Here is a 14041-nt window from a genome sequence, read left to right as displayed (position 1 = left end):
CTTAGAGAGAGAGAGAGAGACTTAGAGAGAGAGAGAGACTTAGAGAGAGAGAGAGACTTAGAGAGAGAGAGAGAGAGACTTAGAGAGAGAGAGAGAGAGACTTAGAGAGAGAGAGAGAGACTTAGAGAGAGAGAGAGAGACTTAGAGAGAGAGAGAGAGACTTAGAGAGAGAGAGAGAGACTTAGAGAGAGAGAGAGAGACTTAGAGAGAGAGAGAGAGACTTAGAGAGAGAGAGAGACTTAGAGAGAGAGAGAGACTTAGAGAGAGAGAGAGACTTAGAGAGAGAGAGAGACTTAGAGAGAGAGAGAGACTTAGAGAGAGAGAGAGACTTAGAGAGAGAGAGAGACTTAGAGAGACTTAGAGAGAGAGAGAGAGACTTAGAGAGAGAGAGAGACACTTAGAGAGAGAGAGAGACACTTAGAGAGAGAGAGAGACTTAGAGAGACACTTAGAGACAGAGAGAGACTTAGAGAGAGAGAGAGACTTAGAGAGAGAGAGAGAGACTTAGAGAGAGAGAGAGAGACTTAGAGAGAGAGAGAGAGACTTAGAGAGAGAGAGAGACTTAGAGAGAGAGAGAGAGACTTAGAGAGAGAGACTTAGAGAGAGAGAGAGAGACTTAGAGAGAAAAAGTGAGAAACTCAATAGAAAGAAAGAAGGAGAAGATAGTTAAACATTACCTTTTCCTGCAGTCGTTCCAACATGGCCGCCAGCAGAGCCTCTCTGTTCTCCTTGTTGGCCTCCATCTTCTGCTCCAGCTTCTCCTTGGAGTTCTTGATGAAGTTGTTGTTCTCCTCAAAGGCCTTCTGGATGACCTCTCTCTCGTGCTCTCTCTTCTCTGCCAGGTGCTTCAGCAGCTCAGCCTCCTGGCACTAGAGGGCGGTGTGAGGAGAGTATCAGGAGCAGGATACAGACAGGTGTGTTTGTGCCATAGAGATAGTTAGAGGACATTATATCTGTCCCATTATGGCGTCTGTGAGAGCATGGACAGCGCCATTGAGGCCATCTCCATTTTGAAGTAGTCAGTTTTCTTCTTCTACTACTTCTGAGTTGGTAAACAAACTGAAAAAGTGCATACTGACACCTGGAGTGTGTTGTTTGAACAGGTATAAAGCCAAGGTTGGTGATTTACTGTCACCTGCAGTTATGGCTGACCACCCCCCCCCCCCCCCCACCCCTGATGACCTGGATGGAATTATGTGATCATTCCATAGGAAGTCCCACCCAGTTGACTACTTCAAAATGATAAAAGTCCTCAATGGCGCTGCCATGCTCAAACTGGATTTTGGGCACTAGAGTCCTCTATCTCTATGGTTTGTGTGTGCACGTACATTAATCTTTCCTCGATTCATGTCTCCTCCCCTCCCTGTCCGCCTCACCTTCCTCCTCTCCTCCTCCCTGTCTCCTCACCTTCCTCCCCCTCTCCTCCTCCCTGTCTGCCTCACCATCCTCCTCTCCTCCTCCCTGTCTCCTCACCTTCCCCCTCTTCTCCTTCCTGTCCGCCTCACCTTCCTCCTCTCCTCCTTCCTGTCTCCTCACCTTCCTCCTCCCTGTCTCCTCACCTTCCTCCTCTCCTCCTCCCCGTCTCCTCACCTTCCTCCTCTCCTCCTCCCTGTCTCCTCACCTTCCTCCTCTCCTCCTCCCTGTCTCCTCACCTTCCTCCTCTCCTCCTCCCTGTCTCCTCACCTTCCTCCTCTCCTCCTCCCTGTCTCCTCACCTTCCTCCTCTCCTCCTCCCTGTCTCCTCACTCCTCACCTTCCTCCTCTCCTCTGCAGCCTCTAGTTTCTTCTGGATCTCCTCCATGGAGAGTTCCCTGCGTTGGGGCATGGTAGCGTTGAGCTCTGGGATGCCATCGAACGACGGGGGCTTCAGGATGACCTCGAAGGCCTGGCCCGACGCACGCTTGTTCAACTCTATCACCTCTACGTCCTTTATCACACACCAGCCCAGATCCACCGCATCTGGGGATGGTACAGGAGAGACTGGAGGTAAGCACTTTAAAACACAATCGTTTAGATAACTAGTTATATATGTTAATAAATATTTTTTAAATGTCTTAATTTCTGTCTGAATATGTTGTACTGTGATGTCATCAGGAACTATACTGAACAAAAATATAAACGCAACAATTTCAAAGATTTTACAGACGTACAGTTCATATGAGGAAATCAGTCAAGTCAAATAAATAAATTAGGCCTTAATCTTACACATGACTAGGAATACAGATATGCATCTGTTGGTCACTGATACCTTTAAAAAAAGGTAGGGGCGTGGATCAGAAAACCAGTCAGTATCTGGTGCGACCACCATTTGCCTCATGCAGCGCGACACATCTCCTTCGCATAGAGTTGATCAGGCTGTCGATTGTGGCCTGTGGAATGTTGTCCCGCTACTCTTCAATGGAAGTGAGAAGTTTCTGGATATTGGCGGGAACTGGAACACGCTCTCGTACACGTCATCCCAAACATGCTCAATGGGTGACATGTCTGGTGAGTATGCAGGCCAAGGAAGAACTGGGACACGTTCAGACGGTGACATGTCTGAGTATAGAGGCCATGGAAGAACTGGGACATGTTCAGACGGTGACATGTCTGAGTATAGAGGCCATGGAAGAACTGGGACATGTTCAGACGGTGACATGTCTGAGTATAGAGGCCATGGAAGAACTGGGACATGTTCAGACGGTGACATGTCTGAGTATAGAGGCCATGGAGGAACTGGGACATGTTCAGGCGGTGACATGTCTGAGTATAGAGGCCATGGAAGAACTGGGACATGTTCAGATGGTGACATGTCTGAGTATAGAGGCCATGGAGGAACTGGGACATGTTCAGATGGTGACATGTCTGAGTATAGAGGCCATGGAGGAACTGGGACATGTTCAGATGGTGACATGTCTGAGTATAGAGGCCATGGAAGAACTGGGACACGTTCAGACGTTGACATGTCTGAGTATAGAGGCCATGGAAGAACTGGGACATGTTCAGGCGGTGACATGTCTGAGTATAGAGGCCATGGAGGAACTGGGACATGTTCAGATGGTGACATGTCTGAGTATAGAGGCCATGGAGGAACTGGGACATGTTCAGCTTGCAGGAATTGTGTACAGATCCTTGCGACATGGGGCTGTGCATTATCATGCTGAAACATGAGGTGATGGCGGCGGGTGAATGGCACGACAATTGGCCTCAGGATCTCCTCACGATATCTCTGTGCATTCAAATTGCCAACGATAAAATGCAATTGTGTTTGTTGTCCATAGCTTACGCCTGCCCATATCGTAACCCGATCGCCACCATGGGACACTCTGATGTAAACGTTATGAACAGCAAACCGCTCGTCCACACGACGCCATACACGTGGTCTGCGGTTGTGAGGCCGGTTGGACGTACTGCAAAATTCTCTAAAACGATGTTGGAGGCGGCTTATGGTAGATAAATTAACATTCACTTTTCTGGTAAAAGCTCTGGTGGACATTCCTGCAGTCAGGATGCCAATTGCAAGCCCCCATCAAAACTTGAGACAACTGTGGCATTGTGCTGTGTGACAAAACCGAACATTTTAGAGTGGCTTTTTATTTTCGCCAGCACAAGGTGCACCTGTGTAATGTTCATGCTGTTGAATCAGCTTCTTGATATGCCAAACCTGTCAGGTGGATAGATTATCTTGGCAAAGGAGAAATGCTCACTAACGGATGTAAACGAATTTTTTTGCAAACAGTTTAAGAGAAATACATTTTTAATGCATATGAAACATTTCTGAGACCTTTTATTTCAGCTCATGAAACGTGTGACCAACACTTTACATGTTGGGTTTATATTTTCATTTAGTGTATATGAATGAAATATCAGTGGGCAGTTTATTAGGTACACCGTTCATGAAAATGGATCGCTCCTAGAAAATGAATCGCTCCTAGTCATGTGAGTCATGTGGCCGAGTCATGTGGCCGTGGCTTGATATATCAAGCAGGCAGACAGGCATCCAGGCATTCAGTTACTGTTCGACTGAACTTTAGAATGGCAAAACGAGTGACCTAAGCGACTTTGAGCGTGGTATGACCGTTGGTGCCAGGTGCGCCGGGTTCCAGTATCTCAGAAACGGCCAGCCTCCTGGGCTTTTCACTCATGACAGCGTCTAGGGTTTACAGAGAATGGTGCGACAAACAAAAAACATCCAGTTAGTGGCAGTCCCGTGGGTGATAAAAAGCGCGTTGATGATAGAGGTCTAAGGAGAATGCAAAAATCATGGAAGCTAAACAGGCAGGCCTCAAATAACGGCCAAGTAAAACGGTGGTGTGCAGAACGGAATCTCGGAATGCAGAACTCGTCGGTCCTTGTCAGGGCTTTTACAGCATACAACCACATTAGGTTCCGCTTCCTATCAACTAAAAACAAGAAGAAGCAGCTCCCCGGTGGGCACGCCATCATCAACACTGGACAACTGAGGACAGGAAAAACACTGTCTGGTCTGATGAATCCTGGTTCATGTTGCGTAATGCTGATGGCAGAGTCAGGATTTGGCGTAAGCAGCATGAGTCCATGGACCCATCCTGCCTGGTGTCAACGGTACAGGCCTGGTGGTGTAATGGTGTGGGGAATGTGTTCCTGGCTCACGTTAGAGCCTTGATAGCAGTTGAGCAACGTTTGAACGCCACACTTTGGAGAATCCACGGTGCAAAGAATTCTGGAGGCAAAGTACCCGGTGCAAGATAGGTGTACCTAATAAACTGGCCACCGAGTGTCTAAACGTGTCGTCTTACCTTCTGCTTTGTATGTGGGCTTACAGTCGATGGTCTGAGGGTTGATGCAGGAGCAGAACAGAGACACCAGGGGGAGCTCTTTCAACTTCTCTCTGTACGCTGCAGGACACACACACACACACACACGGTTAATCGTAAAGAATAGACACAGACACATAGTATTTCGTCGTCATCATCTTCATCATCATCGTCATCATCGTTATCATCTCTTGAGACGGTTCACATTTAAATGTTAAACTCAATGGTAAATGGAATAGTTGGCCAGATACTTGGCTCTGGGTGACAAGAGTTCATCGTCACTAATTACTATCATTATCAAAAGATCAGGCAGGATATAGATTTTTTGCCTCGTATGAACCAAGATCTGTTGCGCTACACAGAAGTAGCGAGATTAGAACGGAGGTCAACATCCTGTAACATCCCCCCCCCCCCCCAGTAGATTAAAAGATAGGTCAGTAGAGGACAAGACCAAAAGCCAATCTCTGCTGTTGGTATTCAGCCTAGCCTAGGTCAACTGTAGAGTACAGTTTAACTCTGACAGTGTAAACCTAGCCACACATTCCAAGCCAACACAAGAATAAGCCAGATTAATGTTAGCCCAACCTCCCTATAATATACAGTGCATTCGGAAAGTATTCAGACCTCTTGACTTTTTTTCCACATTTTTGTTAAGTTACAGCCTTATTCTAAAATGGATTAAATACAATAAAACATCCTCATCATCAATACCCCATAATGACATCACAATACCCCATAATGACATCACAATACCCCACAATGACAAAGAAAAACAGGTGTTTTGATTTTTTTTTGCACATTTAAAAAAAAAACACGGAAATATAACATTTACTTAAATATTCAGACCCTTTGCGCAGTACTTTTGTTGAAGCACATTTGGCAGCGATTACAGCCTTGAGTCTTCTTGGGTATGAAGACACAAGCCTGGCACACCTGTACATGGGCAGTTTCTTTCATTCTTCTCTGCAGATCCTCTCAAGCTCTGTTAGGTTGGATGGGGAGCGTCGTTACACAGCTATTTTCAGGTCTCTCCAGAGATGTTCGGTCAGGTTCAAGTCCGGGCTCTGGCTGGGCCACTCAAAGACATTCAGAGATTTGTTCCGAAGCCACTCCTGCATTGTCTTGGCTAAGTGCTTAGGGTCGTTGTCCTGTTGGAAGGTGAACCTTCACCCCAGTCTGAGGTCCTGAGTGGTCTGTGCTTTTCTCCGTTCATCTTTCCCTCTATCCTGACTAGTCTCCCAGTCCATGCCGCTGAAAAACATCCCCACAGCATGATGCTGCCACCACCATGCTTCACCGTAGGGATGGTGACAGGTTTCCTCCAGACGTGACGCTTGGCATTCAGTCCAAAGAGTTCAATTTTGGTTTCATCAGACCAGAGAATCTTGTATCTCATGGTCTGAGAGTCCTTTAGGTGCCTTTTGGCAAACTCCAAGCGGGCTGTCATGTGCCTTTTACTGAGGAGTGGCTTCCATCTGGCCACTGATTGGTGGATTGCTGCAGAGACGGTTGTCCTTCTGGAAAGTTCTTCCATCTCCACAGAGGTATTCTGGAGCTCTGTCAGAGTGACCATCAGGTTCTAGGTCACCTCCCTGATCAAGGCCTTTCTTCCCCGATTGCTCAGTTTGGCCAGGCGGCCAGCTCTTGGAAGAGTCTTGGTGCTTCCAAACTTCTTCCATTTAAGAATGATGGAGTGTTCTTGGGGACCTTCAATGCTGCCGACATGTTTTGGTACCCTTCCCCAGACCTGTGCCTTGACACAATCCTATCTCAGAGCTCTACAGGCTATTCCTTCGACCTCATGGCTTGGTTTTTGCTCTGACATGCACTGTCAACTGTGGGACCTTATATAGACAAGTGTGGGCCTTTCCAAATCATGTCCAATCAATTGAATTTACCACATGTGGACTCCAATCAAGTTTTAGAAACATCTCGAAGACGATCAATGGAAACAGGATGTGTCTGAGCTCAATTTCGATTATCATAGAAAAGGGTCTGAATACTTATGTAAATAAGGCAGTTCTGTATTTTATTTGTAATACATAAAAAAAAACTGTTTTCGCTTTGTCCTTATGGAGTATTGTGTGATAAAGCCTGTAATAAAAGAAAAAGAACTCCAAGGAGGGGAGAGATAAGACCATCTGTCTACTGCTCCTAGGAGGAGAGAGAGAGGAGACCATCCTTCTACTGCTCCTAGGAGGAGAGAGAGAGGACCATTTGTCTACTGCTCCTAGGAGGAGAGAGAGATAGGACCATCTGTCTACTGCTCCTAGGAGGAGAGAGAGAGGAGACCATCCTTCTACTGCTCCTAGGAAAGAGAGAGATAGGACCATCTGTCTACTGCTCCTAGGAGGAGAGAGAGAGGAGACCATCCTTCTACTGCTCCTAGGAGGAGAGAGAGAGGACCATTTGTCTACTGCTCCTAGGAGGAGAGAGAGATAAGACCATCTGTCTACTGCTCCTAGGAGGAGAGAGAGAGGAGACCATCTGTCTACTGCTCCTAGGAGGGGAGAGAGAGGAGACCATTCTTCTACTGCTCCTAGGAGGAGAGAGAGAGGAGACCATCTGTCTACTGCTCCTAGGAGGGGAGAGAGGAGACCATTCTTCTACTGCTCCTAGGAGGAAAGAGAGAGGAGACCATCTGTCTACTGCTCCTAGGAGGAGAGAGATAAGACCATCTGTCAGCCGCACTCAAGCCTAAGTTCACCATGCGCAATGACAAGCGTCGGCTGGGGTGGTGTAAGTCTCGTCGCCATTGAACTCTGGAGCATTGGAAACCCGTTCTCTTGAGTGATGAATCACGCTTCACCATCTGGCAGTCCGACGGACAAATCTGGGTTTGGCAGATGCCAGGAGAACCTTACCTGCCCCAATGCATAGTGCCAACTGTAAAGTTTAGTGGAGGAGGAGTAGTGGTCGGGGGCTGTTTTTCATAGTTCAGGCCCCTTAGTTCCAGTGAAGGGAAATCTTAACGCTACAACATACAATGACATTCTAGACGTTTCTGTGCTTCCAACTTTGTGGCAATAATTTGGGGAAGGCACCTTCCTGTTTCAGCATGACAATACCCCCCCCGTGCACAAAGCGAGGTCCATACAGAAATGGTTTGTCTAGATCAGTGTTGAAGAACTTTACTGGCTTGCACAGAGCCCTGACCTCAACCCCATCGAACACCTTTGGATTGGAACACTGAGTGCGAGCCAGGCCTAATCGTCCAACATCAGTGCCAGACCTCACTAATGATCTTGTGGCCGAATGGAAGAAAGTCCCCGCAGCAATGTTCCAACATCTAGTGGAAAGCCTTCCCAGAAGAGTGGAGGCTGTTATAGCAGCAATGTTCCAACATCTAGTGGAAAGCCTTCCCAGAAGAGTGGAGGCTGTTATAGCAGCAAAGGGGGGGACCAACTCCATATTAATGCCCTTGATTTTGGAATGAGATGTTCGACAAGCAGGTGTCCACATACTTTTGGTCTTGTAGGTATAATCAAATCAAAGTTTATTTGTCACGTGCGCCGAATACAACAGGTGTAGACCTTATAGTGAAATGCTTACTTACAGGCTTTAACCAATGGTGTAAAAAAAGGTATTAGATGAACAATAGGTAACTAAAGAAATAAAACAACAGTAAAAAGACAGTGAAAAATAACAGTAGCGAGGCTATATACAGTAGTAAGGCTATAACAGTAGCGAGGCTATATACAGGCACCGGTTAGTCAGGCTGATTGAGGTAGTATGTACACTTAGATATGGTTAAAGTGACGATGCATATATGATAAACAGAGAGTAGCAGCAGCGTAAAAGAGGGGTTGGGGTGGGGGGGGGGGGCACACAATGCAAATAGTCTGGGAAGCCATTTGATTACCTGTTCAGGAGTCTCATGGCTTGGGGGTAAAAACTGTTGAGAAACATTTTTGTTCTAGACTTGGCAATCCGGTACCGCTTGCCATGCGGTAGTAGAGAGAACAGTCTGTGACTGGGGTGGCTGGGGTCTTTGACAATTGTTAGGGCCTTCCTCTGACACCGCCTGGTGTAGAGGTCCTGGATGGCAGGCAGCTTAGCCCCAGTGATGTACTGGGCTGTACGCACTACCCTCTGTAGTGCCTTGCGGTCGGAGGCCGAGCAATTGCCATACCAGGCAGTGATGCATCCAGTCAGGATGCTCTCGATGTTGCAGCTGTAGAACCTTTTGAGGATCTGAGGACCCATGCCAAATCTTTTCAGTCTCCTGAGGGGGAATAGGCGTTGTCGTGCCCTCTTCACTACTGTCTTGGTGTGCTTGGACCATGATAGTTTGTTGGTGATGTGGACACCAAGGAACTTGAAACTCTCAACCTGCTCCACTACAGCCCCGTCGATGAGAATTGGGGCGTGTTCGGTCCTCTTTTTCCTGTAGTCCACAATCATCTCCTTAGTCTTGGTCACGTTGAGGGAGGTTGTTATTCTGGCACCACCTGGCCAGATCTCAGACCTCCTCCCTATAGGCTGTCTCGTCGTTGTCGGTGATCAGGCCTACCACTGTTGTCGTCTGCAAACTTAATGATGGTGTTGGAGTCGTGCCTGGCCGTGCAGTCATGAGCAAACAGGGAGTACAGGAGGGGACTGAGCACGCACCCCTGAGGGGCTCCAGTGTTGAGGATCAGCGTGGCAGATGTGTTGCTACCTACCCTCACCACCTGGGGACAGCCCGTCAGGAAGTCCAGGATCCAGTTGCAGAGGGAGGTGTTTAGTCACAGGGTGAGCTTCGTGGGCACTATGGTGTTGAACGCAGAGCTGTAGTCAATGAACATTATTCTCACGTAGGTGTTCCTTTTGTCCAGGTGTGAAAGGGCAGTGTGGAGTGCATTAGAGATTGCATCATCTGTGGATCTGTATGGGCTGTATGCAAATTGGAGTGGGTCTAGGGTTTCTGGGATAATGGTGTTGCTGTGAGCCATTACCAGTCTTTCAAAGCACCTCATGGCTATGGTATTGCGTATAGGAAGTGTGTATCTGTATTTACTGTCTGAAATTATAATAGATACTTAGTAAACAATTAATATATATTTCAAGTTATATCTTACCTGCTAGGGTCATGTTTCCAATGTGTCTGTGTTCCTCACTAGAAATTAGCTCAGATCCTTACAATGTGGCTGTTCCTGTAGATAAAAAGGGCGTCAATGAGGTTTTACTTTCTAAGAATGAATATTAAAATATTCTGGGGTTTAACCATACTGTGTTCAAGAGACCGATGCTTGAAGTCGTAGTGACAAAAAATGGCTTCAAATAGAAAAATAAATTCAAGGAAGACTCAGGTAATAAAAACAGAGATTCAAAGTTAGAGAAACTCAAACTGTCGTTTGGAAAGTGGGGTTTGGATCATCATCATGAATGTGTTTCTAATCAGGGTGATTATGGTGGTGAATTACACGTACCCCTGCATGGTGATAAATCAATGTCGTGAGACATGCAGAAGGACCGGCAGGTCTCTGACTCCACCCTCAGACCTTCAGATGGAATCCTCAACACTGAATCGATATTCCACAACAAAAGACTCACATAGATATTTTTTTTCAAGGGGCCTAAAATGGCTATAGATTGAAAATATAAAGAATACCTTTTTCCTCATTTGGATCAATGCTGGGTTCTAAGATATAGCCAAATAAACACAATCAAACCCTGTCATACTGCTACAACTGAAGTAGGGTCTCCATCCTGAACAGTATCGTCCCTAGTGCAGTGATAGAAAACACTGCACTACGACGTGTCTCCTTTAGGCTCATAGTCGTTCTGTCTCTGCCTGTCAACAAACAGGATTTTTTTTCTGGATAAAAATGAGGCTTAGGTGGTGGGCGTGGCGGTGGGCGTGGTCGTGGGCGTGGTCAATCGCACAATTTCAATTTTACGCACTTTGCCATTGGGCAAAGAGAACATTTTACAGTTTTGAAGCTAATTTCCTGCAATTCTACACACTTTGCCACAGTTTATGCCATATTCTAATTTTATCTGACTGACTCAAACAATATAACAAAATCAAGGGGGGCCATGCCATGACAAAAATATTCCTGAATGCATAATTTCTGGAATTTTAGATTCTCCCTGACTGTCTACTTTTTTTTATTTTGGTGATTGTTAGTTCTCAAAGATGAGCTAATTAAAAATACATAGATCCATTACATTTTCTACGTCAATCAAATGTATATATAAAGCCCTTTTTACATCAGCAGTCGTCACCAAGTGCTGTACAGAAACCCAGTCTAAAACCGCAGGCAATGTAGATGTAGAAGCACGGTGGCTAGGACAAACTCCCTAGGAAGAAACCTAGAGAGGAACCAGGCTCTGAGGGGTGGCCAGTCCTCTTCTGGCTGTGCCGGTTGGGAGATTAGAAGAATACATGGCCATTTAAGGCCAGATTGTTCTTCAAGATGTTCAAACATCCATAGATAACCAGCAGGGTCAAATAACAATCACAGTGGTTGTAGAGGGTGAAACCTCAGGAGTAAATGTCAGTTGGCTTTTTTCATAGCCGAGCATTCAGAGGTCGAGACAGCAGGTGCGGTAGAGAGAGTCGAAAACAGCCGACACACACTTATATCTGGTTGTAGTTGTTTATGTTTACACTGAAATGGATTTAAAATCCCGAAAATTATTTGTATGTATTGTTTTTGTTTTACATAGGCGGTCTGCCCAATACCTTTCTATACAGAAAAACACTACAATGTTACATACCTCTCTCTCTCTTTTTACCTTTTATTTAACTAGGCAAGTCAGTTAAGAACAAATTCTTATTTACAATGACGGCCTAGGAACAGTGGGTTAACTGCCTTGTTCAGAGGTAGAATGACAGATTTTTACCTTGTCAGCTCAGGGATTCGATCTGGCAACGTTTCCAACGCTCTAACCACTAGGCTACCTACCTGCTTATCTCTCTCTCTCTCTCCTTTCATTATCCTATTACCCGATGTCCTCCAAATACACCCAGAGTGAATCCAGTGCTCCAAAGCTGATATTCATTCACAGATGATATCCAAATGACATTAATCTACACGTAATTTGTGAGCGATATTGTTCACCTGAAAATGCTCTTTTCGAACACATGGTTTTATGAGGATGTTGGAAAATACCTGTTCTCCCACCCAGACAGACGTGTCCATGACACACATACTGGTAGGTACACTACGTACATACACATCTTAGACTCAAAAACCAAAAAAAAAACAGATACACATACCCTGCAAGTTTACACACACACACACACACACACACACCACACACACACACACACACACACACACACACACACAGAGCTGCATTGGAGACATTATTAATGACAGACAGGGGGACCCAGCGTGGAGTCGAGAGTACATGAAGTACTGCATCATGATCCAGCTCCTAGCTAGTCTCAGAACTAGCTCTAATAACACCTACTACATCTATCCTAGCTAGTCTCAGAACTAGCTCTAATAACACCTACTACATCTATCCTAGCTAGTCTCAGAACTAGCTCTAATAACACCTACTACATCTATCCTAGCTAGTCTCAGAACTAGCTCTAATAACACCTACTACATCTATCCTAGCTAGTCTCAGAACTAGCTCTAATAACACCTACTACATCTATCCTAGCTAGTCTCAGAACTAGCTCTAATAACACCTACTACATCTATCCTAGCTAGTCTCAGAACTCGCTCTAATAACACCTACTACATCTATCCTAGCTAGTCTCAGAACTCGCTCTAATAACACCTACTACATCTATCCTAGCTAGTCTCAGAACTAGCTCTAATAACACCTACTACATCTATCCTAGCTAGTCTCAGAACTAGCTCTAATAACACCTACTACATCTATCCTAGCTAGTCTCAGAACTCGCTCTAATAACACCTACTACATCTATCCTAGCTAGTCTCAGAACTCGCTCTAATAACACCTACTACATCTATCCTAGCTAGTCTCAGAACTAGCTCTAATAACACCTACTACATCTATCCTAGCTAGTCTCAGAACTAGCTCTAATAACACCTACTACATCTATCCTAGCTAGTCTCAGAACTAGCTCTAATAACACCTACTACATCTATCCTAGCTAGTCTCAGAACTAGCTCTAATAACACCTACTACATCTATCCTAGCTAGTCTCAGAACTAGCTCTAATAACACCTACTACATCTATCCTAGCTAGTCTCAGAACTCGCTCTAATAACACCTACTACATCTATCCTAGCTAGTCTCAGAACTAGCTCTAATAACACCTACTACATCTATCCTAGCTAGTCTCAGAACTAGCTCTAATAACACCTACTACATCTATCCTAGCTAGTCTCAGAACTCGCTCTAATAACACCTACTACATCTATCCTAGCTAGTCTCAGAACTCGCTCTAATAACACCTACTACATCTATCCTAGCTAGTCTCAGAACTAGCTCTAATAACACCTACTACATCTATCCTAGCTAGTCTCAGAACTAGCTCTAATAACACCTACTACATCTATCCTAGCTAGTCTCAGAACTAGCTCTAATAACACCTACTACATCTATCCTAGCTAGTCTCAGAACTAGCTCTAATAACACCTACTACATCTATCCTAGCTAGTCTCAGAACTCGCTCTAATAACACCTACTACATCTATCCTAGCTAGTCTCAGAACTAGCTCTAATAACACCTACTACATCTATCCTAGCTAGTCTCAGAACTAGCTCTAATAACACCTACTACATCTATCCTAGCTAGTCTCAGAACTCGCTCTAATAACACCTACTACATCTATCCTAGCTAGTCTCAGAACTAGCTCTAATAACACCTACTACATCTATCCTAGCTAGTCTCAGAACTCGCTCTAATAACACCTACTACATCTATCCTAGCTAGTCTCAGAACTCGCTCTAATAACACCTACTACATCTATCCTAGCTAGTCTCAGAACTATCTCTAATAACACCTACTACATCTATCCTAGCTAGTCTCAGAACACGCTCTAATAACAGCCAATTTCACCTCCTTCATCTCTTTCTAGGTTGTGTTTAGCAGAGGTGCATTCTTACTCACCTCCAGAGCAGTGTGCTGAGAGGATGTCTACACTACATCTACAACACATTGCATTGTAACATCCCATACTAGTTTAATAACTCTGTAATTACAACCTCCCTTTCTATATCTAGCTTCGTTTAGCCTTACCCTCTTCCAGATCAGTGCTGAGATGGTGTTGGTGATGGTTGTGTGGTCCCAGTTTTCAGGCTGTCTGTCTGTCTCCTCTGTCCGTTTGTCTCCTTGGATACAGGCTAGCAGCAG

The 14041-nt window shown here is 45.3% G+C and overlaps 1 protein-coding gene across 2 annotated transcripts in view; it reads right to left on the bottom strand.

The window, feature by feature from the left end:
* stmn4 (stathmin-like 4) overlaps positions 1-14041 on the bottom strand; it is a 37862-nt gene extending 23821 nt beyond the window's left edge. Inside the window, exons 1-5 of one of the 2 annotated variants that reach the window (XM_055885709.1) lie at positions 13928-14041; positions 9834-9908; positions 4756-4854; positions 1752-1957; positions 677-868 (exon numbers count right to left, since the gene is read on the bottom strand). In XM_055885709.1, coding sequence (XP_055741684.1) covers positions 677-868; positions 1752-1957; positions 4756-4854; positions 9834-9846 — 510 coding nt within the window. In that variant the 5' untranslated portion in view covers positions 9847-9908; positions 13928-14041. Of the gene's footprint in view, positions 1-676; positions 869-1751; positions 1958-4755; positions 4855-9833; positions 9909-13798; positions 13906-13927 lie in introns of those variants that run through there. The other variant, XM_055885710.1, reaches the window with a different exon arrangement.

Source organism: Salvelinus fontinalis, chromosome 27, assembly GCF_029448725.1.
Source record: "Salvelinus fontinalis isolate EN_2023a chromosome 27, ASM2944872v1, whole genome shotgun sequence".
Lineage (NCBI taxonomy): Eukaryota > Metazoa > Chordata > Actinopteri > Salmoniformes > Salmonidae > Salvelinus > Salvelinus fontinalis.
The sequence above is the reverse complement of the archived record's forward strand: the minus strand, read 5'-3'. Positions and strand labels throughout refer to the sequence as shown.